At 47.4% G+C, this 22128-nt stretch overlaps 13 protein-coding genes across 13 annotated transcripts; 9 read left to right on the forward strand and 4 right to left on the reverse strand.

Annotated features, from left to right (window-relative positions):
* Positions 1-317: 317 nt before the first annotated feature.
* Positions 318-1746, reverse strand: FPRO_06527 (uncharacterized protein; the record flags this gene model as incomplete). Its single annotated transcript, XM_031228549.1, has 5 exons — positions 318-398; positions 452-610; positions 655-887; positions 942-1252; positions 1310-1746. 5 exons carry the CDS (start codon positions 1744-1746, stop codon positions 318-320), a joined length of 1221 nt encoding a protein of 406 aa, XP_031078875.1.
* A 587-nt stretch (positions 1747-2333) lies between these two features.
* On the forward strand, positions 2334-2769 carry FPRO_06526 (uncharacterized protein; the record flags this gene model as incomplete). The annotated part of the gene is made up of 2 exons (XM_031228551.1): positions 2334-2453; positions 2506-2769. The coding sequence occupies 2 exons, from the start codon at positions 2334-2336 to the stop codon at positions 2767-2769; spliced, it is 384 nt and encodes a 127-aa protein (XP_031078876.1).
* Positions 2770-2934: 165 nt separating this feature from the next.
* FPRO_06525 (uncharacterized protein) lies at positions 2935-3291 on the forward strand (the record flags this gene model as incomplete). Its single annotated transcript, XM_031228552.1, has 1 exon — positions 2935-3291. One exon carries the CDS (start codon positions 2935-2937, stop codon positions 3289-3291), a length of 357 nt encoding a protein of 118 aa, XP_031078877.1.
* An 87-nt stretch (positions 3292-3378) lies between these two features.
* Positions 3379-5051, reverse strand: FPRO_06524 (uncharacterized protein; the record flags this gene model as incomplete). Its single annotated transcript, XM_031228553.1, has 3 exons — positions 3379-3548; positions 3601-4711; positions 4764-5051. The coding sequence occupies 3 exons, from the start codon at positions 5049-5051 to the stop codon at positions 3379-3381; spliced, it is 1569 nt and encodes a 522-aa protein (XP_031078878.1).
* A 578-nt stretch (positions 5052-5629) lies between these two features.
* FPRO_06523 (uncharacterized protein) lies at positions 5630-7102 on the reverse strand (the record flags this gene model as incomplete). Its single annotated transcript, XM_031228554.1, has 1 exon — positions 5630-7102. One exon carries the CDS (start codon positions 7100-7102, stop codon positions 5630-5632), a length of 1473 nt encoding a protein of 490 aa, XP_031078879.1.
* A 777-nt stretch (positions 7103-7879) lies between these two features.
* On the forward strand, positions 7880-9335 carry FPRO_06522 (uncharacterized protein; the record flags this gene model as incomplete). The annotated part of the gene is made up of 6 exons (XM_031228555.1): positions 7880-8020; positions 8068-8255; positions 8308-8391; positions 8438-8667; positions 8728-9146; positions 9204-9335. 6 exons carry the CDS (start codon positions 7880-7882, stop codon positions 9333-9335), a joined length of 1194 nt encoding a protein of 397 aa, XP_031078880.1.
* A 144-nt stretch (positions 9336-9479) lies between these two features.
* FPRO_06521 (uncharacterized protein) lies at positions 9480-10586 on the reverse strand (the record flags this gene model as incomplete). The annotated part of the gene is made up of 2 exons (XM_031228556.1): positions 9480-9511; positions 9569-10586. The coding sequence occupies 2 exons, from the start codon at positions 10584-10586 to the stop codon at positions 9480-9482; spliced, it is 1050 nt and encodes a 349-aa protein (XP_031078881.1).
* A 1878-nt stretch (positions 10587-12464) lies between these two features.
* On the forward strand, positions 12465-13577 carry FPRO_06520 (uncharacterized protein; the record flags this gene model as incomplete). Its single annotated transcript, XM_031228557.1, has 1 exon — positions 12465-13577. One exon carries the CDS (start codon positions 12465-12467, stop codon positions 13575-13577), a length of 1113 nt encoding a protein of 370 aa, XP_031078882.1.
* Positions 13578-13901: 324 nt separating this feature from the next.
* Positions 13902-14564, forward strand: FPRO_06519 (uncharacterized protein; the record flags this gene model as incomplete). The annotated part of the gene is made up of 1 exon (XM_031228558.1): positions 13902-14564. The coding sequence occupies one exon, from the start codon at positions 13902-13904 to the stop codon at positions 14562-14564; it is 663 nt and encodes a 220-aa protein (XP_031078883.1).
* Positions 14565-14964: 400 nt separating this feature from the next.
* Positions 14965-16056, forward strand: FPRO_06518 (uncharacterized protein; the record flags this gene model as incomplete). Its single annotated transcript, XM_031228559.1, has 1 exon — positions 14965-16056. One exon carries the CDS (start codon positions 14965-14967, stop codon positions 16054-16056), a length of 1092 nt encoding a protein of 363 aa, XP_031078884.1.
* Positions 16057-16767: 711 nt separating this feature from the next.
* FPRO_06517 (uncharacterized protein) lies at positions 16768-17163 on the forward strand (the record flags this gene model as incomplete). Its single annotated transcript, XM_031228560.1, has 1 exon — positions 16768-17163. One exon carries the CDS (start codon positions 16768-16770, stop codon positions 17161-17163), a length of 396 nt encoding a protein of 131 aa, XP_031078885.1.
* An 897-nt stretch (positions 17164-18060) lies between these two features.
* On the forward strand, positions 18061-18522 carry FPRO_06516 (uncharacterized protein; the record flags this gene model as incomplete). Its single annotated transcript, XM_031228562.1, has 2 exons — positions 18061-18273; positions 18334-18522. The coding sequence occupies 2 exons, from the start codon at positions 18061-18063 to the stop codon at positions 18520-18522; spliced, it is 402 nt and encodes a 133-aa protein (XP_031078886.1).
* A 529-nt stretch (positions 18523-19051) lies between these two features.
* Positions 19052-21454, forward strand: FPRO_06515 (uncharacterized protein; the record flags this gene model as incomplete). The annotated part of the gene is made up of 8 exons (XM_031228563.1): positions 19052-19143; positions 19198-19275; positions 19321-19718; positions 19765-19906; positions 19959-20265; positions 20312-20605; positions 20657-21040; positions 21092-21454. 8 exons carry the CDS (start codon positions 19052-19054, stop codon positions 21452-21454), a joined length of 2058 nt encoding a protein of 685 aa, XP_031078887.1.
* Between the last annotated feature and the right edge of the window lie 674 nt (positions 21455-22128).

Below are 22128 nucleotides of genomic sequence, written 5' to 3' on the forward strand. Positions count from 1 at the left end.
CAAAAGGGACGAGCCGGAATTGCCGCTGTGATAGTGCTTCAAGGATACTGCTAAGATTCCAGAAAGTCCCACCGTGGGGATGAACAATAGTCAAGGGCGAAACTCCTAGGAACACTTTTCTCGCTAAACATCTCCAGTCATAGAAGCTCTCATCGTTGTTTAAGAGTGCATGGAAATACTGAAGTGTGAAACTCGAAGTATAGCAGCCGCAAATACCACCCGGAGTTGATGAGCAAACATACGGAGGGAAGTCTGAAGTCAAAGCGAGGCCGCTTTTTATCAACTGTAAAAGGACCGCTGGGTTGACATCAACCCAGTCAAATGAGGGCAACACTTGACGAACCAGCGCTGTCTCCGATAAAAGAGTGTATACACTTGGAACTCTCCAGAAGGCATCCCTAAAGGAACATCTAGCCAGATGATCACATGATATACCCCCTATCTCTGTTACCCATTGACGAGCAAGCTCCATTGGGCTCTCTACTGAAGGATCATCATAGAACGACGAGTATAGATGCCCATATAAAAACGACGGTTCAATTTCTGAAATCCTCATCCCCATGAGGATAAGGACATTGATGGATTCGGTCTCTCCGCCAGCAGTGGCAATCTAAAAGGTTAGGCTGTGTTTGTTTGAAAGACATGACAACTCACGTCGAGCAACGACTCTCCATAGGGGCCCACGTCATAGATTGATGCCTCTTTGTTCTTGAGAAGTTCGATAATATGTTCAAATTCCCCTTTTAGGACAGCCTTGAATATTCTAGCATTCCAGGGCCGAATGTTCCTAGTGCTCAATTGGAAAGCCCACCCGGTCGATGCCCGAATTACTGACAAGTCCCAGGATCTCTGTATAAACCAAGACATCTGAAACCTTGCTTGAAAGACTAGAAGTATAATTAGCCAATTTTGCGGAATTTGCGCGGAGCAGCTGGACTAACATCGTGCCTTGTCTGGCACGTAATGGATTGAAGGGCTTTCGACAATGTCATAAGACTGGAAGGCGAAGCTCCCGAGTGGACCGGGTCGCCTTCGCGGCAGTGGCTTCCTAGCGGACCAAAGACTGAAGTTGGGAGATCCATAAGACTTGAAACAGTCTTGGGACTCACCGGTCTGTGTCTCTCGAGGTTCGTCACTTTGTACAGACTGGCCATGTTCTTCTGTGCCTACTGAAACTTGTTTCTGATGCTTTGAGTCCCGCCACCTTCTTATCTCAGAAATAATGATCTCCGGTTGGGCGCGCGATAAAGCACTGTGAATGTCAATATGCTCTCACGTCTAGCAACATAGCGAATGAGTCATGACTTACATCAAATAGGTTTGTTGGGAAAGAGACAGCAGTTGAAGTGCTGATGTGAGTCGAAGCTGGTGATCTTCAATCACGTCTCTTTTGATCCTGACTTTGAGTTGGGTTATCAGTCTCCTACTGGTCTTTGTCGCGCTGATCTGTGTCTCCATGTCTCTGACCAAAGTGTCGAGAGTCTGTGCCGCTTTCCGTGAATATTCAAGGCTTCGCTTGGCAGCGGAGTCGTTCTGTATCATATTGCGAGTCTTTTCAAACTCGTGGTCCATGTCTTCGATGGCGGGGGCCAAGATCTCCAATTGCTCGATGCATCTCTGAATGCTAGATGGGACATCCTGTACTTCGTCCCATAATCGCTTGAGTCGAATGGCGTTGGTGCCGAGTTTTCCAGCCACCTCCACTATCGTGATGATACTGGAAGCCAGGCCGAGAATTTCTGCCATTCTGATAAAGATGAAAGGATTTGCAGTTACGGGTGAGATGGAGAAATTCCCGGGGTAGGTAGTAAAGCTGAGTCTGCCTCATCTGACAGGTGCTGGGCGCTGAGCCTCAACGACACCGCCTTATGCATGATGACACACGTGCTGGACTGTGACTGGTCCATGGGTTGAAAACAACTGCCATCATGAGCACCAAATGGTATCGGAGAAGGAGGCTGTCGCGCGACATTAATCGCTACAGTGATCGAGAATGTTGTCTTTGTAATTCCCAGTATCCTGGACTCTTGACCAATAGCCAAATAAGTGGAAGTTTCACTACGCATGTATCGCTACCGCAAACCTTCAGCTCTTGCACAATAGTGTCAAGGTTATAGCTGCGGTTAATTACAAGAAGATGCAATCTAAAGTCATCAGTCTCTCCGTTGGAGTTTCGAACTTTGAGGTCCTTCCCCATCAGATAATTTGGGGACCAACTTCAATGATACTTTGTCTATGAACATGGGGTTACCAACACTGTGGAGAATGGCGCCATTGTGAGGATATTGTTGGCTGTCGCTTGAGGTTTTGCCTATTACTGTGGAGTAGCCATTATGATTGCAGAAATCCCCGAAAGCATCACTCGTGCCGAGTTGGACCTGAGTTCTCCTATAAAGCACTTCGTCCCTTCAGTTGTCATTCTATCAACAATAATCACTTCAAACGCCTCCTGCGTCAGATGACGACTCCTATGAGGGCTCAGATGTCTCTGATGAACCACAAAAGCCACGACTGACACCCGATGAACTCAGGGCTTTGTTTATTGGCTTTTGCACGTTCCTCACAACTTTGCATTACGACAAGTCTTATCTCAAGATCCCTCCACCGACAGGATGGCCAGAACTCACTCCAGAGTCGTGTGCACACTTCAAATCTGACTATGCTATCCAAGCCATCCGCCACCTTCCCTACTTTGACAGCACGTATATCGAATATGTCCACTACAAGTCTAAGCTTTTTGATCTCACTGTCTTCACTCTTGACGATTGAGAAGCACAAGAACTACCATCAAGACTGGGAATTTTGGTCATCGGAGGGAGGGAAGATGGACCCCAGCGATGTTGTTTGTATTGCCGTCGGCCACGAGAGTTTCAGTCGCGAGTTATGGCTTAACGTGAGGGACTGCGAGATCTGTGGGGACTTCCAGGTGGCGATATGCTTGACGCCGTTCCAGTTGAGCAATTCTTCGACCGTCTCAAGGAACAATACGAGACTTTGAAACTCATCATCGGAAGGTGCCGGATTACAATCGAGGCAGAAAAGGTGCCAGAGCATGGCGGAAGAATCACAAAGGAAGAGGTAACTGAACAGACAGAGGAATGGGAAACTGATCTGGATGTCCAGTACGCGAGGCAGATCTATCGAGACCATGGATGGCCTGGTTCTTCCGATATGGAGACAGCATCCGAGGCCATTGACAAGTGGCTGGAACCCTTGGGAGGAGGTGAAGGGCCAAGGGGGCTTGCGTGGCAGCGAAGTCCTTCCGACTGGGACGAAACTCGGTGGACATAGAGTCCGGAAATAGGAAGAAGGAATCAGTAATTATATTGACAGCTTACATATGTATTACAGGAGAACTGAAGTATAATCTGCGCGTTCCTATGATGCCGCCTCTTTGTTTTCATCCCCGTCATACACCTGATGAAACGTAGGCCCTGGATAATGCTTCGAGGCTGACAGGAACCACCAAACCGTAATCAAGAAACATAGACCGCACAGAATGACGGAATTGTAGTTCATCGTTGTTGCATCAAATGGCATACCGAAGGCTACCAGTGGTCAGTGAAATTTTAGAGAACACACGGGTTAAGGAATACTTACGGAAACAAAAGAACACGTCAAATACCACAATCAGTAGTATAGTAAGTCCATTGATCCAGTACCCAAGGTTCTTCAGGTGGAAGGGACCAGGTGAGAATCGTTTGCGGCCGCTCAGGACATTCGACACAATAGGGATAGCGTAAGACACAGTTGTGATGATGATGAACGATCCGGTCAAGTTACTGAAACCAACCGAACTTCCCAGCGGAATTGCACCGATACCCGACGCAATGACTGCCACGAACAGCGTTGACTCAACTGGGGTGCCAAGCTTCGCACTCACTCTGCTGAAATAATTTGAGAACGGCACAGCTTGGTCTCGAGCCAAGGACCAGTATGTACGGCAGTTGGTCAGCACAGTTCCCATGACGCAGCAAAGAGACGAGATGAGAATAATGAACAGCAATGCGAATGTGGCTGCAGCACTCCCAGTCGCTTGATGGTAGATACCAGCCAACGGAAATGTGTTGGAGTTGCCTTGGAGAACAGATAAATCAGAAATGGCGTATCCCAAGACCATAGCGAAAGCTAAAGCATAGACACCGCCAATGGATATGTATAAAAAGATGGCTCTAGGCAGGTCTTTCTTTGGGTTCTTGGCCTCTTCAGCCATATGAGTGATAGCATCGAGAGTTCCAATCGTGAAAGCTCCATTAAGAATGCCAACCATGAACGCAACGCCGTCATTCCACCCAGTCAGGTTGTTCTCATGAAATGAGTTCCATACAAAATCACTAGAAGCATGCTTTGAAGGCATGACAGCGACAATAATAATGGTCACAAGACCGCCTGCAACAACGAGGAACAGGCCAAGTTTCTGGGTGTAGGGAACAAGTCGGTTCGAGAAAATGACGACGAAGGTACTGAGCCAGATGACGATCAGGTACGCGACATAGACATGCCATGCCGAGGGAGAAAAGCCGGGTGTGAGAGTGGCATAGCATTGAACGCCTGCGTTGGCGGCGACTTGGACAAGAGATGCGAGACCGAACATCCAGCCATAGAAGTTGATCCATCCAGTATAGAAGCCTGTGACACGACCCCATTTGGGCCCGGCAGCTATGGTCGCCCAATGGTAGACACCGCCTGAGCTGGGGCATGATGAAGCAAACTTTTGAAGATGTCAGATGGGCCAAGTTGGGTTCGGGTTAGGTTATGCATACCTCTGATATACTCAAGCCGATGAAAGTGTAGTAGATCACTGCTACTATGAGACCATATATGACACCTGAAATGCCACCACTGAGAATAGAGACAGAGATCGAGGAACCAAGGACAACCCAGGCATTGTTGACTGTCACTGCAATGCCTGTGAGCCCGACGAGACCATACTGGCGAGTAAGCTGATCTGTATGGCCGGAGGCATTGATAACAGAGCCTAGCTCGGTTGTTTCTCCTTCAGTGGTGTCTCCTTTCTCAAGGATACCACCGTTGATCTTCTCAGCCTCCATTGTCGGATTTGAGCAATGATCACTTAGCCGACCGGTTCAATACTATGATCAAAGATGGTACAAGAAGGTATGCGTAGACTCAATTGCACACAATCACATGCTACAATTCCTGCAGTAAACTACCATTTTCAATTGAGACGCATACACTTATATCTATATATGCATGGCCATATGAGGCAAAGATAAGTAACACGGAGATAGGCTTCAGTGCGTGTGCGACCCTATTTTGGCTAGCACCATGTTTATCATGCGGCAGACGGATGCCGATACCACGTTTTTCTTATCAGAGCAGAGGTTTAATGCTAGAATGCAAGACTAATTATTACCCCAGCTCGCCTTATCAATTAGGGGTTCCAGATTTCCGTCTTATCTCGGCGCAGAACCGTTACATCGGTCCAGAATCTTACGACATTATTCATGCGGAGAACTTAGGTTCAATGGAGAATGTGTGCCGCGCTCGCATGCCAGGAATTCGAGACGTGAATAACGGAATGAATAGAACTTTGAAAGTGTCGGTGAAAAGGCTTTTGTGATTCAAAACTAAGGTTGATTGATCTAATATTTTCTACCTGGCAGTCTCAGTGTACAATCTCCATACCACCATTCTCAATTCTATCTGCAGCCCTCTGAATCTCTTTTCGCCAGTCACACAAAGCAATGATAATCCACTCTAGAATACCAACCAGAAACAGTGCGACACATTGTCCAACCCAAAGTCCAGAAAGACCCCATCCATGAAAAGCAAGCCAAATGCCCGCTGGTAGTGCCCCTCCGTAGTAGCTGACACAGTTGACAAGTGCTCCAACCCATTGTCGCCCCATGCCTCGCAGCGCTCCTCCACAGCTTCCATTGAGACCATCTGCGATCTGGAAGAGTGCTACGTAAGGCATGATGTGGGCGACAAGTGAAATGACATCCTCGTCGTCGTTGAATAAGCGACCGATGACATTCTTTGTAGACATGAGGATCGCGAGGATGACGGTTCCGAAGAATACAGATAGGAGAGCTGCGGCATGTGCACAGCGTCTTGCTTGTAGAGGGTCCCCCAAACCCAGGAGATTGCCCAATCTAGAAGATGCAGCCACCCCAAGACCAAAGGGAATAGTGTTGATGATTTGGTCCAAAGTCATGACCACAGACTGAGCAGCTAGTGGGATCGTTCCGAGACGGCCTGCTGCAAGAGCAACAATCTCAAAAGCCCACCACTCTGTACCAACGTGAATAACACCGAGAAAGGCAAGCTTTGCAAAAGGGCCCAAATGTTGAAGAGCTCGACGCGGCTCAAGTCCGCCCCAGCATTCGCTTCCCTTAACGAAGGTGGCATAGCCAACTAAGATGAAGAAGGAGAGCCAGTACGAGATACCAGTGGCGATAGGTGATCCGTAAAGACCGAAGCCGAGAGGGTATATGAAGATGTAGTTTAGCAAAGCGTTGAGAGGAGAAGTGACGAGTAGTGCATAGGTGCCAGGGCGATAGATGCCTTGTGCTTGAAGAAACTTCTTCATGGCCTCAAACCATACGTAACCAAGGCCACCAGGGATCAACAATTGCAAAAACTTGGGTCCCTGAACACAGATAAAGTCTTCTTGGCCAAGAGCCCGGAAGATATACCCAGAGAAGCACCAGATAATAGCAACCAAAGCATAGAACCCAGTCAAGACAAACAAGCCTCTCTGCAACAATATTCCCAGGTCGTGTTTATTCTTCGAGCTTGTATAGGTACTAGAGCCGAGCGTATCGAGGGCAGTTGTGCCGCCGAGAGCAATGAGCCAAGCTGTTGCCATGGCGAACATGTAGGAGAACGCAGCGGTCGCAAGGGATTCGGGAGAAAGGCGGCCAACCATGAGGATAGAGACTGTTTGAAGACTGTTCTGGAGCATGTAGGCCAGTATGACTGGTACAGAGGCTTTGATGAGAATGACGGTTTCGTCCAACCATGGTGAGCGACTCTTGGGTTCGATTGAAGAGTCTTGGGTGGGTTGAATCAGAGGTGTTTCTTCGTCTGGGAAGGACTCAAAGTGAGGGCGACGAGTTTGAGGTTGGGGAGCCATTTGCTTGCTGTTTCGGTTTCAGCGGCTACCTTGGAGATGGTGATGGTGATGAAAGAGAAGGCTTCAAGATTTCAGCAAAGCTAGCAAAACTCAGGGAATTCCAACAGGATCTTCCAATTACTTGAATCCGACCACCATTCTTCGCAATTCGAAGCTGGTAAGAGGCACTATTACAGTTTGGTAAAAACTTTTGCCAACACAGAACTGCTGATAAGCATGCAGTCATGGTGGGATGTCGGCATATTCAGCTGCAACGCGCCATTTTTCGTTAGTCTGCGGGATTTGCAACCTCACGATGATCAACTTCCGCCAAACGTAACACAATAGGCCTCGAACAATATCAACGAGAATTCATCGTCGCACAAGAAGCTTATCAGCACATATCATAGGTTTACTCGATTCGGCAACTTAGCCGCGATAAGAATGCGGAGGTTGCGGGGTGCCGATCTGATTCTAGCTGTATCGAGGTATCTACCCCAGACTAGCCTATTTGAGATATCTACGCGCTTCTTGGACGCCCGTTGATTTTGAGGTTGTAAGTGATGATGGTTTCTGCAGGAAGTGTTTGTGATGATATCACTTTGGAGAAAGAGAGATTAGTTGGGAGATGGAATTACGTTGGTGCAATGATGGGCCAGTGGTTAGCATGAATGTAACTGTGATCCTGATCTGAGTGTCTCCGGAAGCCGAGCTATGACATGGCATAAATACTTGCTATGACTCTACCATTCACACCATACAGTACTCTTAACATTGCTCCTCAAAATCTCTCTCACAATGTTCTACAAGTCCCTCGTCTCTCTAAGCCTTGCTTCCGTGGCTCTGGCCCATGGTGACCATAGCCATGACCAAGAGCCCATGTCAGGTCCTCACCAAGGCCTCTGGTACAACACCCTTCCCGGCGACGGTGGTACTCAGGTAAGTATACTGACTCCATTGCGACAAATCAGGCTGACCAAGTCTAGGCCGATTCTGTCTTCTCCGGTATCAGCACCTTCGGCCGCCTTCCATACCAGCCATGCTTAAAGGCAAACAGCATCAAGTATGACATTGCTTTCATCGGTGCTCCCTTTGATACAGGCACTTCTTATAGACCTGGTGCTCGCTTTGGACCTTCTGGTATCCGACAAGGCTCTCGAAGACTCAACCTTTAGTAAGCCAGCCTTCGAATTGCCTTTCCAACGTTAAGACTAACTATTCTGTAGTGGGGGTTACAATGTACCTCTGGCTACTAACCCTTTCAACAGCTGGGCAACAGTGCTTGACTGTGGTGACATCCCAGTTACCTCGTAAGTAGTCTCTAAGCTCATGTATCGCTGTGCTAATAACCTGAAGGTACGATAACCAGTGGGCACTTCGACAGATCGAGGAAGGCCACTACAACATCCTCTCTCGCCCACCAGCCACAGATGCAGACAAGTCTGGTCTAGCCCTCAAGAGCCGAACTCTTCCTAGAGTCATCACCCTTGGTGGCGACCATACTATCACTCTCCCTCTCCTTCGCTCCATCAACCGTGCCTACGGACCCGTGACTGTCATTCACTTCGACAGTCATCTCGACACTTGTATGCAACAGCTAACCTACTGAGGCCATTTCCTTTTTATCCATGCTAACTGAGCGATAGGGAAGCCCAAGGTCTTTGGTGGCTCCCCATCAGAGGTCGCTGCCATCAACCACGGCACATACTTCTACCACGCTGCTATGGAAGGCCTTCTCCGCAATGATACCAACATCCATGCTGGTATCAGAACTACTCTAAGTGGCCCTAGCGACTACGATAACGATGGATACTGTGGCTTCGAGATTGTGGAGGCTCGAGAGATCGACACCATTGGCACTGACGGTATCATTGAGAAGATCCTCAAGCGTGTCGGCACTGATCACCCCGTTTACCTGTCTATCGACATCGATACTCTTGACCCAGCTTTTGCCCCTGCTACAGGCACTCCTGAGACTGGAGGCTGGTCCACCCGAGAGCTTCGAACTATTATTCGAGGTCTTGAAAGCTTGAACCTCATTGCCGCAGACATTGTTGAGGTTGCTGTAAGTTCTACTCCAGCGGTCCCGAGAGAGATGATGAAGACTAAATAAGAGATATAGCCTGCTTACGACACTAACGCCGAGCACACTACGATGGCGGCCGCTGATGTTCTCTACGAGGTCATGTCTATCATGGTCAAGAAGGGTCCTCTCAGCCGAATGGTTGAGGGTAAGAAAGAAGAAGAGCTGTAAGAAATCCATGATTGAACACGCTGCGAGATCGTGGAGAATGCTTCAATATGGGGTTAAGACATCCAAGACATGTGGATAACATATAGGATAGTATGGATACCTGATGTATTTGAATCTTGGCTTTTGATTCATAGTTAGAGCTTTTCAAAACAAAACAATGTTGTATGACAACTTTTCTAATTATTCGTGTTGGATTAGCCATAGTCTTGATGAACGATCCAGTGGAAACTTACCTAGTAAATGACTGGCACACAGGTATCCTTCAAAATCGTTGAAATCCTCTCTGATCTTCCAAATATCTTTGAGCGCTTGTTCAATTACCTTGACATGCAATGAACCGATGCAAATCTCAAGTTTGTGAATCTTATCAAGGATGAAAGCCTTCTGTTCCTCCTTGTAAGCCTCACAACCAACAGTGAATAACGGCATGGCCATTGCGACCCAAGTATTGCATGGTTCGCCTTGTGCCATGTTACTGATCATTCCGCTCATGGTATGAACAGCATCCTGTATAGGTTGTGATGACGATGGCAGCCCGTATAATTGTCGGTAGAGTTGGATTAGAGTGGCTTGCTGGAAGACTTTATTGCAGAGTGCAAACTCGCGACCTGATTGTGATGAAAGGGATGATATCGAGACGCCGGGTGGCGACTTGACATCTCTTCTGATCATAGCGTTCAGCTTGCCGAGTAAGGTATCTGCATCAATTGAAGAATCGTCTGGCCCTACTCCTGGTGTAGATGCGTTGATTTGTTGTAATATGTCGAGGAGTTCTTCGCTATATCCTAGAAAACCATCAATCTGATGATTGTATGCTGTATTCGCGGGAACGATCAAGTTGGCCTTCTCTGATGTTATTTTGGGTACGTGTGGTAGAGTCTCCAGACTCCGATACAGCATAAAGAGATGCTTCATCGCAGATCTCAAGGCGTTGTCACCAGTCACGAATCTCTGGTAATCATGACGGCCGTGAAGAAGAGCTTTTATACCCTGCAGATGAATCGGCCACCTAAACATCCCCTGCTGTCCCGAAAATACATCTGCCAGGCACCAGATCAGACATGTCGCAATAAGAATCTCGCTCTGCTGCCCTTGTGCCAACGCTGATCTCAGCAGTGGCAGGCCAGATGACTGCAGATGTTCCATGATCCGAGACGTGCTGGTTCCTTCGACTTCTTTCAAGCCTCTTGACTCAAAACTTGCGGTCGATAGTGCCAGGCTGGCAGAGAGGAGATGAGGAGATTCGAGCATGGTGGGCATAAGGCCACGACGAAAGTCATCGTGAATGGTTGGGTGACTCGACAACGATGCCAGAACACCCTCAGCAAAGTGATGTAGCAGCTTTTTGTATCGCCTTGGGAGTGCCAGGCCATTTGGCAGGGACTCTGGTATTGATGATACGGAGATGTCCTGTTCTGTGCCGAGGTCCAGGTTGCCGCTGAAACTTATTGAACTATTTGAGCCTACTCAATGAGATCAGTAAGTAATGTTTCACTCATTTCTGGGATACGCATACCATTTCGTCTGTTATTTACAGCCTGACTCCAAACAAGCCTCAACTCATATTTGCAACTCCGATGATTCGAGACGCATTGTCCGCAGCTCGGCTTCACTTCGTCGCACTTACGCCTTCGTTTTCTACACTCACCACAGCCTTTTCGTGATCGTTTCCCTGTCATGTGCTTCTGCGATTACATGAGTATTGGTATCTGTCGATTGAAGCGGGCAATTTGTTTGGAGGCTCAAAGTCTGGGGTAACAGTGTATTTAATGGTTGAATGTTCGCGATAAGAACAAAGCCGCTGATTGGATGATAAGAACCACTGCGGGCTTATCTTAACTGTGCGCGATGTTGCAGTCAAGTTTGAGATCGGCTGTTCTTGAGTATATCGACATGAAATGACTTAATTTCAAATATGGCATTGATTATAAAAACGCCATTTGAATGACATTCCTTTTTTGTGGCTCGATCGTTGTCGCTGCTGAGAATTCGTTATGTTAGCCCCAGAGAGACAGCTTGACGATTCGAGTATAACGCGGGTGCCGATTAGCTCAGTACGGGAGCAATTCCAATCGAATTACTACGAAGAAAGTATGCTTCCTTCTCATGGCGTCTCGGCAATTGGAAGACTAGACGTGGGTAATCTCGTTTCCCATATTAGATAGCTGTAAGTTCAGGTTTAAACGATCTGATACCTGACTGAATTTCAATTTGAGCTACTAGCTCAGTCATCTGGTAGGCTTTCATGATATCAGATATATTCCATAGGAATTTATCAGGCATTCTGATAAAATGTCTCAGATATAAGTAAGATTCATTGTTTACAGTTGAGACTTATGGTTGAGACCTTGAAGCCTTATCCCAGTATCAGAACTTGGAGATCTCGGCTGTTCGAAAGCGGTATGAATCCTACTCGCTGAGGAGAATCTTTCAATATTAGTCCATTGAATAGTTTATTCGCACAAGTGGGAGCTTACAGGAGAGGAAACGGTACTATATAGCTTAAAATTACAGTGCGCTGTTGCCGAGCCGATATAGAAACACAAATTATCGATAGCATGCATAACGATTCCTAGTTATTGGAAAATGGACTCTCCATCCGAATATACTGTGAAGAAAGTTTCTGTCGCTTGTGAAAGATACGATAAGGGAGTAGAACTTTTGTAATTGATGAGTGCTAGATGTTCCTATAGAGCTGTCGCGAAGTTTGGTTCAGTTGTTGATCAAGAGCACCAAATGTACAACAGAGGAGTTGACGCATTGCCTTCCACAAATGAACTTATTGTACAGAGGCCTTTAATTTTCAGAATTTCTCAGTTTTACTGACGTGTGAATCCCATATATCGGGAGGGAGCCAACGTGTCGAAAGAGACCTAACTTGTCTCTATTGGGACGATTTATCCGGCTTTAACCATCAATACATCACAATCTTGGCAGTGGCTTTTTCTGCTTGGTGATGGATGAACCAATGGAAATTATGATATTCGAGCTTCCATTCTTGGAGATCACCGACCGCTTCATGTTTTTCTGTTTCTATAAAAGTTAGAGGTTTAGCTGAATATTTCTACTGCCCAGTACCAGCTCAGTCGTGTCTAAGGTTACTTCTGCTTCATCAGCATCTCTTTTAAAATGTCGTCCGCACTTACGACAACCGTCAATATCATTTCCGCGGCCATTTACACTATGGTGAGACCAACCGGTTCAGTAATAGACGCGAATCCCATTGCAACAACAATCGGGCTGGGCTGCCCAAGAATCCATGGGAAGATCGACTGTGGCCAGAACTATAACAATACCTTCGTGGTCGGGCCATGGGCCAGTACAGTAGTTCCAGAAGGACTACCTTCCACTGGAACGTTTCGGTGGCATTGGGAGTGGGACAGTGAGGAATTGTCGTATGAGTGTCTTATGAGCTCTGGCATACGTAAGACTTGTACTGGCCTTCAAGTTTCGCGAGGTTATGCCAGATCGCATACAGAGAGGGAGTGGACGAGCCATAGCTGGACTGTGACTGAGACGGAGGACATGCTGGATACCGTTCAGTTGCCGATCGTCCTCACCTCGGGCCTGGAGCAGCTGGGAACTGATGTTCAAGCTACACCTACAGAGGACGCCAGCGAGGTCTCTGCTTCACGACGGAAAGCCGCGACTGAAACCTTCCCACCAGTCACCCCGACCTTGTTCATTTACGACGCCGAAGAGTACATGATACACACTCCAACGGGTTCGGTTATAAGCGTTAATCCTACAGCGACGACCATCGAATTGGGATGTCCCGTCCAATCCGATTGTCCATTTGAATACAGCAACACCTTTGTTGTCGGACCATGGGCTAGTACTGTCGTTCCAGAAGGCTCAGCATCGACAGGCACATTTCATTTTTATCTTGCTAATAGCTACTGGGGGACAGCTCTGTCTGTGGAGTGTCTTATGAGTAGCGGCATGCCTCAGACATGCACGAGCTTGGTCACAGCGATGCAAACCAGGACTTGGATGGATGAAGATATTTATGGAGGCCCAGTTACTGAAACCGCGGCGAATATGTATCCAGACGAGACGTTAGCAGCCCAATTTACGTACATGTCAATTGTTATCACTGCTGGCCAGGAGCTACTGGGGGAAGCTACAGCAACTTCCACTGATACATCGTCACCGGAGGAAACGAATGGGGCTGGATCGAATGCTGTCTGTGTTGCGGGCGTTGTGGCCATGGCTTTGATTGCTTCTCTTATCATGAACTAGTCAGATGTCATCTTGGATCACAGTAGGAGACTAGTATGTTGCAAGGTAATCACATTGAGAGTATGTGTCAGAACTGAATTCCACTTGATTGCGAGCCATCAGATTAGCCGGCTTTAGCCATGAACCCGAAATTACCAGCCAAGCTCAGCCCTAGCAGGCCCCTATTCATCAGACTATGAGTTGACCAACCAGAATCATCAGTTGACATTCCATTTTCAGAATTCGCCGAGATCCATGCGCCCCGTTGTTTCACTTAAAGCCTGACCATCCCACTCAAGACTCTTCATCGCCAACATCTCACCATCGTCATTCGTTATAACTAAAATGTCTTCGGCACTAACCACAACAGTTTTCATACTTCCCTTTGCTCTCTACAAAGAACAAACGCCCTCAGCCGCAGTCATCGCCGCCAATCCAACAGCAACAACAATACAACTATACTGTCCCGACGAAGTCTCCGCAGCATGTGAATCATCTGGGTACAATAACTCCATTGTAATCGGACCATGGGCAAGTAAGACTGTCCCAGCTGGCGCGGCATCAACAGGCGTCTTCCATTGGATGTTGGCTATGAATGATCTGGGCGGCGCCAGCTCTGTTGAGTGCCTTGTGAGCAGTGGGACGCCTCAGATTTGTACGACCATGGCGCTGCCGAAGGAAACCGGGGAAGGCGGTATTACAGATGTTGCGACTGGTCTTGGGAGCATCACGAAAGAGTTTGAGCTCAAGTTTGGTACGCTGCCAATTGTCATCACCAAGGGCCAGGAACTGCTTGAAAGAGCATCTCAGGCCACGACAACAGAGGATTCCAGTGCTGCTCAAGCCACTGAAAGTGAGACTGAGGCTACAAGTGCAGAGGTCACGGCTACTAGCGCTTCAACTGATGCTGCGGCACCGAAGGAAACTAATGGGGCTGAATCAAGTGCTGTCCGTATGTTGGGTGCCTTATTTATGGCCGGACTAGCCTCGTTCATTGTGCAATTCTGAGGGTTATTATGATTTCACGGTTTATTCTTTTTGATAGAATTTCCCGAGTGCTGTCACAGATCTAGGTCGTCACTGTATTCTCGGCTCAATGTTCAGGGGCACACATATTTGGCAAGCGACATTACTAGATAATGAGTTATATAATATACGGTGTACGAGCGAAAATTAAATAGAAGTTAGGACATTTCTAAGGCTTTTCGACCACCCGAGGAAAGGACTCGAGAATCCTTCCCCCTCATTGTGTGCTTAGTAGTAATGAATAAGGATCAATGTTTCAAGTAACTAGAGCATTACGTCAGCTAAGATCAGCACAAAACCAGTGAATCCTCAGCCTTACACAACCTAATGTTTTACATGCCATCACTGAAGTTCACTGACCAAGAATAAATGCACGAAAACAATGTCGTCGGGGCAAACTCAAGAAGCCCTCGCATGGAGGGGCCGACAGGCGACGATGCGACAGCAGCAGCAAAACATGCTGCCTACAGTAGTACAAATTGTCCTCGCCCAGGCCAAGCGTCAATTCGACGAGCTACAGCGAATGACACCAGAACAGCGACGCGCGGGCGATCGCATGGGTGCCTCCTACGATGATATTCCCATCACTGAGCCTAGCGATCTCATGCTTTTCAACGGCTTTGCTGCCTCACAGCCCGATTTTGTCCAATTCGGCAATGCCTGTCGAGACGGTGATACGTCTACTGTCGAGTCCATCGTTACCTCTCAATCTCGTACGCCAGCCTTCCTTCATGAAGGTCTTTTCAACGCTTTGGGTAGCGGTAAGATTGATGTTACGCGCTATTTACTTGACTCTGGAGCCCCAATCACCAGAATAACTCCATCATGGGCTTTGGCCGCTCCAATAGACCAACAAAAGCCCTTATTCGAACTGCTTCTGCAGCACGGCTGGACTGTAAACACGCCTGGTTTCTACGGAGCTGTCCTACTACCATCTGTTATCCGCGCGGGCAACGATGATCTTCTTGATTGGTTCCTTGAGAATGGCGCAGATCCGAATCTTGGCAAACAACAGGACAATCGAGACCGTTTCGGCGGACCTGAAACGAACTCCTGCGAGGCACTCGAGATTGCAGCAGAGATAAGCACCGCTGAAATGGTGCAGAAGCTCCTCAACGCTGGTGCTAAAATTGACAACGGAGCACCATTGTATTATGCAGCGGGCGCCTATCCGCCGGGATCAAATCCTCACGCCGGAGTTGTAACACCAAGCAAAGAATTCGATGAGGCGAGGATTTCTGTCATGGAATTGCTGGTGAAAAACGGTGCGCAGGTGAATGACAAGCTGATGTCGCGCCATGTGACGGCGCAGTATCCAATTGTCAATGCTGTCATGGCGGGGGCTATTGAAAGGGTAAAATGGCTATTGAGTCAAGGCGCAGATCCAGATATGAAGGGACAGTTTGGCAGTGCTCGCGAATATGCTGGAAAGCTTTCTAGTGATGAGATGAAGCGTGTACTACAGGTGCTTTGAGGTACTGGTCTTTCATGTTGCAAGCCTGGCAGGGAGCGAGTTATATGGGAAAGTCGCAGTAGCTTGCTGACTACGAAAATTTACCTGTACAGGCATGCAAGACGACTGTGAATACGACATTTAAATGCGAAAATAAAGTTGTATATGTGTTGTTCTGATAAGAAGCTTAATTTCTAGTGACCGGCTACGGATTGTTCTCGGCCGTAGCGCTCTCGTAAGGTTGGCTGGCAGTCAAGGCTTTAAGAATTTCGGGAGATTCCATTGATACATTCTTAAGAGAACAAAACTATATGTGAGTCCCATAAATGGCCTGGATACTACCTCGTAATGCTGTCGTGTCGTCCGTGTCGCAAGAGCTGAATGCAGGGTCTTTTCAGGCTGTGTTAGATCAGGCGCCTACAAGGTCCTAGCATTAGTGGCGGTGCCGTCCAAGCGTTCAAGCGGCCTGTCCCATTGGCCATAGTAGGCTCGCACAGCCACTAAAATCCGCTTTTTAACACTGGAACGCGTGTCGGAGACGAGAAACCTTAATTCTAAATATTCCCCGTTGTCGTTTTAAAAGTCAATCTCTACCCCTAAATACGCGTTTTCTTAACCTTGTTCCTAATCTCAAAATTTTGAACGACAAAAACCTAAATTTTCACAACTCGAACTCTATCTCTAAGCGATTATCTGCTCAAATATCTATCTTATAACCTATCAATCCTTCAAATGTGCTTATTCAATCTCTTCTCAAAAGACAAGGACGAAAAGGACGATCTACCGCCTCCACGGCCAACAAGTCTTGGGCGCAGAACACCAGAAGCTACATCAAGACTCCAAGGAAGCAAGTTCGACGGCAGTCCAAGACCATCAGGGGACAAAGACAAGTACGGCTACGGAGTTGGCTACAGCTCTGGTAATGGGTCGTTAGGCGTCGGTGGACCGCATGGCGGCGGCCTATACGGTGGTGTCAATGGCGGTGTTTATTCTGGAGTCAGTGGAGGGCCAAATGGAGGTGTTAATGGGGGAGTTTATGGTGGTGTTTCAGGGACAACGCATGGTGGCGGATTGGCGCCAGCTGGAGGCTATGGGAGTTCACCGGGAGGCGGGCATGGATACCTGTGATTGAAAGGAAGATGATTGGCGACTGATCATTATTAAATTCTTTATTTTAAGCGTTAGAATTTCCCAAGATAAATGGGACAAAGAAGACGTTTTGTCGCCTTCGATGCAGAGACTCAAAAGCAAACCAGCATCGCAAGCATTTACTGAGTCCATGTTGTGCTACGGCTAGTAGTTGCCCTATATTCTGCTATTCTTTGTCTCCAGTTGACACGAGCTTTAACGTAACGCTTGTCATCTTCTGAAACCGGAAACGAGTGATGCATCTGCCTATGCGGCTATCTGGTCGTTGAACAAACTTGGTCTTTGTTGTGATGAAATAGACGCGTGACAGAAAACATAGTAATTTGACTACATGCAAGGCACCTTTGTGACGATGGCAGAACAATTCAAGCGATTTGTCTCATTCACCGCGACTTGCGCATATACTGTTCGAAAGATCTGGGAATTATGGGATACAAACAGTCCGAACAATAGGCTATCTGTTGTGTACCTAGTTGAACACTAGTCTCTGATATTTAAGTCATTGAATGATTCAACTGATTAACTATTGGCTGTTCCCAATAGGCTTCCGTATCTAGTAGCAGCTTTGAGAAAGTTACATACCTTTTAGCCAATGCCGAAGGAGTAACGTCACTGCCACTATTCAGGTTATAGCGTAAACACCATTCTCATTCCTCGACCTCAACTGTGTTTCTTTCCTTCTCACAGCCCATAGATCTGGTATTTGCTTAGGTCTTATTCCTTTCCCTCCCTCTATCCACAATCGTTCTGGAAGGCCTAGCCTCTATCTTGTATTTCTTCGGCACCCTTTCGCCCCGATCTTACCCTCTTCCAGTCAGCGTATCCGCTTTCACCAGCATCATTTTTATTGATTGAGCACTGTTCTCATCCGACACTATGGAGTGGGAAGAGTTCCACGACTGGCTTCTGTGTCAAATGGAGGCAATAGCCGGTCCTGCAGAGGAGAATGAGTGGACCCTGGAGGATATCTACAAGAGCCATGGCGATAGGCTCAGATATGTCGCCATGTCGAACAACGACTATGCCGCGTTCTTAGAATGGCGAGAACCACAGACTGAACCGGCAATGTCTTCGCCCTATGCCTTCGTTGTGAACCCTCTGATTGCGACCATTCTTTGTTGTCTGGTTTTTAACATCGGACTCCGATAGACTAACTGGAGCTCATTCCTGGTCTTTTCGACTCAGGCCAGGGCCTTTGATGCAAGGTATGGAGGACATCCTGGACTGCAGGAACCTCAAAAACTTGGAAATCACCAGAGAACCACTTCTGGAGGTGATGGTAGGAGGGATGATACTGGCAACATGATCACTATGTTTCGCTATGTTGTCCTTGTATGAGATATGAGGCGACACGATAATAGACTCGTTTGTGCTGTGTCTCTAAGACCCCGTCTTCGATGCATAAAGTGATGGGATAAAATAGTTCTGTTCACTAAAATAGGTTAAGCAATATTCTTGAGACTATCAGATGGTATTCATTTCACTTCTATGCTGTATTTTGATGTTGAAGTTGAAATCTTACCCTATAGATGCCTAAAGTTGGATGAAATAGATTAAAGCTCTTTCGGATCAATTTATGGTATGGAAAGTAGTTTTCTTCTCCAAGAGTTAATTAAGATTGAATGCTCACCAGCCAAATAATCACACGATTGTATTTCTTCAATAATTAAACGCCGTTCGAGGTTCATACTATCCATTTCTGGGGAATGCTCTGGTCCACTGATTACTCAGGACGATCACGTGTGGATACTACCGGGGTCTAGATCAAAACAGCGACCACTTTACAAGACCCCGAACCTCCCGCATTTCACTCTTGGCGACTAACGATCCCCCCAGGTCCACTCCTAACGATACAGAGATAACCGAAATGGAAGTTCCGGCTGAAAAGGTGCAGCAGCATCAGGTTGCATGCTTTAGCTGCCGTGCATCGAGGCAGAAGTGCGATCGCCAGGATCCTTGGTAAGTCGGTCTAGCCTTGACCATGTTCACGCGAGACTGACACGGCGGTATTAGTTCTCGCTGCGCTTCTCATGATCGCATTTGTAAATATCCAGCTCGTTCGAACAGGGGTCGTAAGCATGGTAGCACAAAGTAAGACTGTAACTCACTCATGAGGCGTTTCTAACCGCTCCACAGCAAACCAGATAGTGTAGAGAAGCTCCTCGCTCGCATCGAAGAAAGCGGTGCTCGCGAGGAAGTCCTCACAGCTCTTCTAGGTCAAACTCTTCCCAGCCCAAATACAACAGTGTCTATAAGAGGAACGCCGTGGACACATGGACAGGGTACCGATTCAGCGCCTGAGTATGGTCACGATGCGAGCCAATCGTCGCGGTCTGTCACTCATCGACGATCAGTCAGTTATGACGAGAGCGATGATGCAGATGGTTTGGTTTCACCCATCACTATGGTCACTGCTGCTATTTCGATGAGTTCCTCTGCGGCTTGTGACAGACTTAGGTCTCAGATGCCGATGCAGCCGGGTATGCGCGAAGCTATCATGGCACCAATAAAAGAACGACTCGCCGTGTATTTTGGTAGGTGAAAGCATATCTCTTCTTCATACTCTCTAACCCATAATAGCGTCACATAGAGCTCAACAGAAAGATTGGGAGATTCTGGCAACTCAAGCAGTTGACTCTCCGTTCAAGTTGGAGAGAGACACCTGCGATCCTCTTGCTTCAAGATTGATCGATGACAACGACGCTGCACTATACTTCCAGCTGTAAGTTAACAACCCGCATATATTGTCACCGTAGTGCTGACGGATAGCAAAGATTCTTCCAAATCCGCCATCCTTTGATCGGCCTCTTAGACGCCACATTACACACTCGTGAGTATGTCTATGGGTGCTCATTCACCCTATTTTCCGTGATCTGCGCTCTGGGGTGTGCTGTCTCAGCACGTCCTCGCGACCGAGCCATATACCCCGTTCTGTCATCATTAGCCAGTGGCAATATTAGATGGTGTATCGCCGCGTCGGTAAAATCTCTCTCAACTGTTCAAGCCATTATCGCCTACCAATACTGGGCCCCTCTCTCTGCAAGGCAAGCAGATGATCCATACTGGCTGACACTAAGCCATGTAAGTATTTCCATATTTTTCCAGATATGTGCTGACTTCTTCGCAGGCTGTTCAGTTGGCCAAGGAGATGGGAATCAACAGACCAGACGTTGTGAAAGAATATGTCAACGCAGAATTCCCTAATGCTTCGCCAGAGCTGGCCAATAGGTACGCCAGAAACTATGAGAGAGCGTGGCTATATACCTTTATCGTAGATAAAGGCTTCGGGGCCCTTAATGGCCGTTTGCAGTGTATGAGCTGGAGGGCAGTACCCCGTACTGCTGTAGATTGGTGGAAATCGCCTATGGCAGAACCAACAGATCGTATCATCAGTGGAGTGATCGAGATTAGAGGATTATTGGTAAGCTCAATACTGACGCGGTCGACATCCAGCTAACGATCCTTGTCACAGCTCCAAGCAATGGAGAAGCGGAGACATATAGTCTCGACACCAGCGTCGATCCTGGAATGGCACAAAGAAGCTTACGAGCGCCTCACTCGCGTCCGCAACGAACGCTGTCAATCCGATGACTTGCCATCTTCGAAATATCTCCCTATCCTGGCTTTCTACATGGATCACAGTATTCTGGTCTTCAACGCTCAGGCTTTGCGAGACTTGACCGCCTCTGATAGTGCGACGACATCAGCGCTTTTGATCATCCAGAGAAAGAGCATTGAAGTTGCTGGTCGTATCTTTGATCATTTGGTAACAGACAAAACAATGAACGACGTCTCAGTTGGCTTTCAGAATAACCAGTTCATTATGATCTGCCACGCTATGACTGAGGTACTTCGGGTAGGTCTCTTCCTTCCTTGGGTCTTCGAACATCACTAATCTGGTACCCAGGCTGTAAAGAAAGGCGGCATCACAGCCGAAGAAACTGCCGCCGCTGCAGAAAAGGTCATCAGTGTCATTCCATTCTTTGACCGCGTGGTACAACACCTTCCAGCTTCATCATCTGTACATCTTTACTTTGATCTTGCTCGTTTCTTTGCCTGTCAGATTGACTCTTTGCTGGCGGCACCTGATCCACAAGCTTCGCGAGAAACGATAGATCAAGGAATGTTTACGGATGAGTGGTTCAAATCTGTAGATTCGGGCGTGCCAGACGTTGCCACGTATATAGATATGGGATATTTGGGGATGGATCAGTCAATGATGGATGCAAATGGGTTCTTCGATTTTAATGACTTCAATGGCATGGCATAAAGGTTTGGTGACATTAATATTAGGGGTCAGGCGCTAGTACTTTGTGGCCAGTTATACGATATCGAACTTAAGACATCTTAAATAATAGCTAGTCGCTTTCAGAACTAAGTTCTCTCGGCTGGATTAAGCTCTCAGCCATAAGTCTCAGCGGCAAATAACACTTCTAGCTCACAATTTAGACATCGCTTTCAGAACTTTTCCATCTTCTCTGGATGTTGAACATTTGCAGGTCGCCTTTCCATCGTTTTCGACCTATCAGGTTTAGTCCTAAGCGCCAAGCAGTTTGTCGAAGGATGAATTTGTTGCAAATGTGATAGTGAATGTCTAGACCAAGGATTAGCTACCAGGGGGTTGGCCCGCACCATCCGTCAATAGTTCATTGACGCCAAATAGAATGGCAACATTATTGGACACATGGGCAAGCTACGGCATTTCAGCCTCTCGCCACTATTCCTATTTAAACTATCAGCGAGCCAATGTAGGTCGGCTAGTCCGAAGTTCCAAGTCGACTTCTCCTTATCGTATGATAACCGAAGTTCCCTAGTATTAATGGAGCTCAAACCTGTAAATAAACGACTTAGATCAACAGTTCACAGAAGTTCAGCTACTCAAGGGTCTTCGGCTGTTGAAAGTGGCTGAGCAAGTAATGATATATCGAATGATTAGATGATCTG

This window comes from Fusarium proliferatum (genome assembly GCF_900067095.1).
Source record: "Fusarium proliferatum ET1 genome assembly, contig: FPRO_scaffold003, whole genome shotgun sequence".
NCBI classification, from domain to species: Eukaryota; Fungi; Ascomycota; class Sordariomycetes; order Hypocreales; family Nectriaceae; genus Fusarium; species Fusarium proliferatum.